At 49.3% G+C, this 3,142-nt stretch overlaps 1 protein-coding gene across 1 annotated transcript in view; it reads left to right on the top strand.

Moving 5' to 3' along the window:
• The first annotated feature begins 43 nt into the window (after positions 1-43).
• Positions 44-3,142, top strand: part of FBXW8 (F-box and WD repeat domain containing 8) — a 53,079-nt gene continuing 49,980 nt past the window's right edge. Inside the window, exon 1 of the mRNA XM_039561031.1 lies at positions 44-361. Coding sequence (XP_039416965.1) covers positions 74-361 — 288 coding nt within the window. The 5' untranslated portion in view covers positions 44-73. The remainder of the gene's footprint in view (positions 362-3,142) is intronic.

Genomic DNA, 3,142 nt, shown 5'->3' with positions numbered 1-3,142 from the left:
CGGAACCTTGTGGCGGCGGAACGCGCGGGCGCGGGGCGCGGTTTCCGTGCCGCGCCGGGCCGGCCCCGCCGCCATGGCCGCGGTGGCCCGCGGAGCGGGAGTGGCCCCGCCGGCGGGAGGAGCGGGCCGGGGGGGCGAAGCGGCGGCGGCGGGAGGAGCCCCCTCAGGAGCCCCCGGAGAGGCCGGGAGAGCCCCCGCGGGAAGCCCCGGCCGAGCCCGGGTACCTGGCGCTGGCCCGCGGGCTGCTGGCCGGCGGCGCTCCGGCCCGTCGCAGCCCGCGCCCTCCCGGCCCGCCGGGGAGCCCGCGGGGGACGGAGCCAGCGATAGGGACGATCTGCTGGGGCAGCTGATCCGAGACCTGGTAGGGCTGCGCGGGCCGGGGGCGGCTCTGGGGCTGTGCCCGGGACAGGCCGGCCCCAGGCGGGGCGGGCGGCCGCGGTGGGGCCGGTACCGGAGCACGCAGGGGGGCTCGGCTGAGGGGTCGCTGGGAGGCGGCGAGCAAAGGCAACGTTGAATTTGGGTTCCTCTGTGCTTGTTTATAACCTCAGCTTCTGGATATATATCCTCTTATAAAGTTTTAACCCTTCAAAATCTGCTGGTCCTATGTAATGGCACAGGGTTTGGGATTGTTGGGGTGTCATGTGCAGGGCCAGGAGCTGGGCTCGATGATCCGCGAGGGTCGCTTCCAACTCGAGATATTCCGTGGCTCTATGAAATAATATTTTTTTTCCTCTTTAAGATTTTTGTTGTTTACTCAGGCAGTTTGATGCAAGTGCAGTAATTAAGGATATCCTGCCTTGTGACACAGCAGCGTAGTAAGAAAACAAGCTTTAATTCTTGAAATAAAGGAGTTAATTTGGAAATAGTCTTAAATACAGTTCTGAACCAGATAAAAGTTATTTTGGTAAATCCTCAATGCCATGGAGATTTTATTTACAGTATAGGAAAACTAGGGGGGAAGCCCATTTTCTTATTTCTCACTAACCTCACTATGACTAATTACTCTTTGCTTTAAAAAATTAAAAGGAACAGATTAAATTTCTGTCTGCAAGGCACAAATTAATCCATTTACAGAATTAGTGCTCCATTAGCACACAGGAGCCCGAATCTGTCTCAGAGGGGCTGGTTGTATTTGAGTTTTGGATTCATTCCAGTGGACTTTTAGACAAGCTGGTGCTGACTTAACATCCCTGCTTCCTTGTGCTGAGGACAAGCTGCTGGGATTTTTGGGCTGTGGGAAGACCTGGATCTGTCCCTAATGTTAGGATTGCATTAGAATGGAATCAGTATGAGTTTGTGCTGTGTTCTTATGTCCACTGTTTGCCTTCAGAACCTCAGGCAGATCCCCAGGCGGGATCATCCCCTGCCTCTGGGCACTTTCCTAACCTCCATTCCTTTGTTTCTTTGTAGGTCTCTTCTACAGCTACTCCTCATTTAAACCTGGACCCTTTGTAGCAAGAAAGTCGAAAAAAAAGGCAGTTCTGGGTTTATTTGAAGCAGGGTATAAACTGCTTGATCTTGCAGATCAGTTGATAAAAAGCCTGCATAGCTGTTGTTTGCTCTTTTCCCCACCTTTCCTTAAAACACCGTTGGTGTTGAGTGTTGTGTCAGCACTGCTGTGTCTGCAGGCCCTCAGTCCTTCCAGTGAGACCTCTGTGTGCATCCAGACAGCCCAGGATCTGCTGCTTGGACGTGAGTCAAGTCCAATTTGGAAGGAGCACCTCCACAGTGGGTCCGTGCCTGAGCTCATAAGCCTGGAGCTAATAATCCTTGCCCAATGGCTCCTCTTATTTGTTTGGGCAGCCTGTGGCTCCAGAACGGTTCCGTGGCTCCTGGATCCGAGCGGGATCACATCTGGGCAGCTTGGAGCCTGCCTGCATGTGGCCATGGAGATGTTCCCTTTGTGTTTTCCTTCGGTGTCCCCGTTGGAAATGGATGGGATTTAAAGCACACGAAAGCAAAACAGTCTTCCTGCAGATCCGCAGCGGGGAGTGGAGCCAGCGGCCCTGGCGCACAGGGGAGGGAAAAGGAGCTGTTTGTGCAGAGAGACTGGGGGTACGGAGGGAGGGGAGCAGCAAGGTTGGCTGCAGGTCCTGCTTTAAGTAACTTTAGAACAAGTGGGAGGTTCAAGTGTGTATAAAGTGATGTTTTGTTGCTAAAAAGACCTGGTGGGAGCATTGCTCGTATTTGTGTTGTCTAAACACTTGTCTAGTGTAGAATATCTTTTGCATTAAAAACCACACCACCACATTATGTAGTGATTTTCCTGAGTAACTCTGCTTTAAATAAACCCAGAATATCCTTTCTATTCTACTTTGGTGCTGCAAAGGGCCCAGATTTGAATGAGAAGGAGTAGTTGTAGAAGAGACCAACAAAGAAACAAGGGTGTGAGGATTAGGGAAGTGCCAAGAGGCAGGAGATGATCCTGCTTTGAGATCTGCCTGAGGTTCTGAAGGCAAACAGTGGAGCTGGGTTTTAACTGAGCAGCCAATTTTGTGCATGAGGATTGATAGACAATGATCAGGGGCACTTGGGGGGGAGACAGAAACCAGAGAAAACATCAGAGAGCAAAACTGATGCATAGAAGTGGTCAGAATCAGCTGATTTTACTCATTTTCTTTTACATAGTATAAAAATTTTGAATGTCCAGACAGTATAAGAGAGAAGACAAATCTTCTTGTGATAACTGCAGAAAGAAGATGTAATAATTATGTAGTTAAACCAAACAAAATACATCTAGGAAAAATCTGTGTGCTGCATTTAGCTGTTAGCTTAAATTGATGGATTTGGCTTTAAATTTTTGTTTGAGATGCTCAATCAATTAAAGGAGGAACGTTTCATATTAAAAAGACATTTTTATGTTACTAATGAAAGAAACTAACATCATCTCTGTTAAGTTTTATTTAAAATGCTTGTTCATTTTTCCATCATGTGGGTTTGAAATCTTGTAAGTGAAATTCATAATGGGCATATGTCTTCAAAGTGCTTATTTATTGGGTCTTTTTGGCACTGAAACCTTCGCCAAACTGTTTTACTAGAACTGGTGTCTTGCCTTTCTCTGCCCTTTGAAGGGCCATGAAAGGGGGGAGAGGCAGAATAGCTCCTGATGTTTTCATGGAGCTGTGATGGCACTGAGGACTCA

This window comes from Corvus cornix, chromosome 15 (assembly GCF_000738735.6).
Source record: "Corvus cornix cornix isolate S_Up_H32 chromosome 15, ASM73873v5, whole genome shotgun sequence".
Classification (NCBI taxonomy): domain Eukaryota; kingdom Metazoa; phylum Chordata; class Aves; order Passeriformes; family Corvidae; genus Corvus; species Corvus cornix.
Note: the sequence above shows the minus strand (reverse complement) of the source record. Positions and strands in the feature narration are given on the sequence as shown.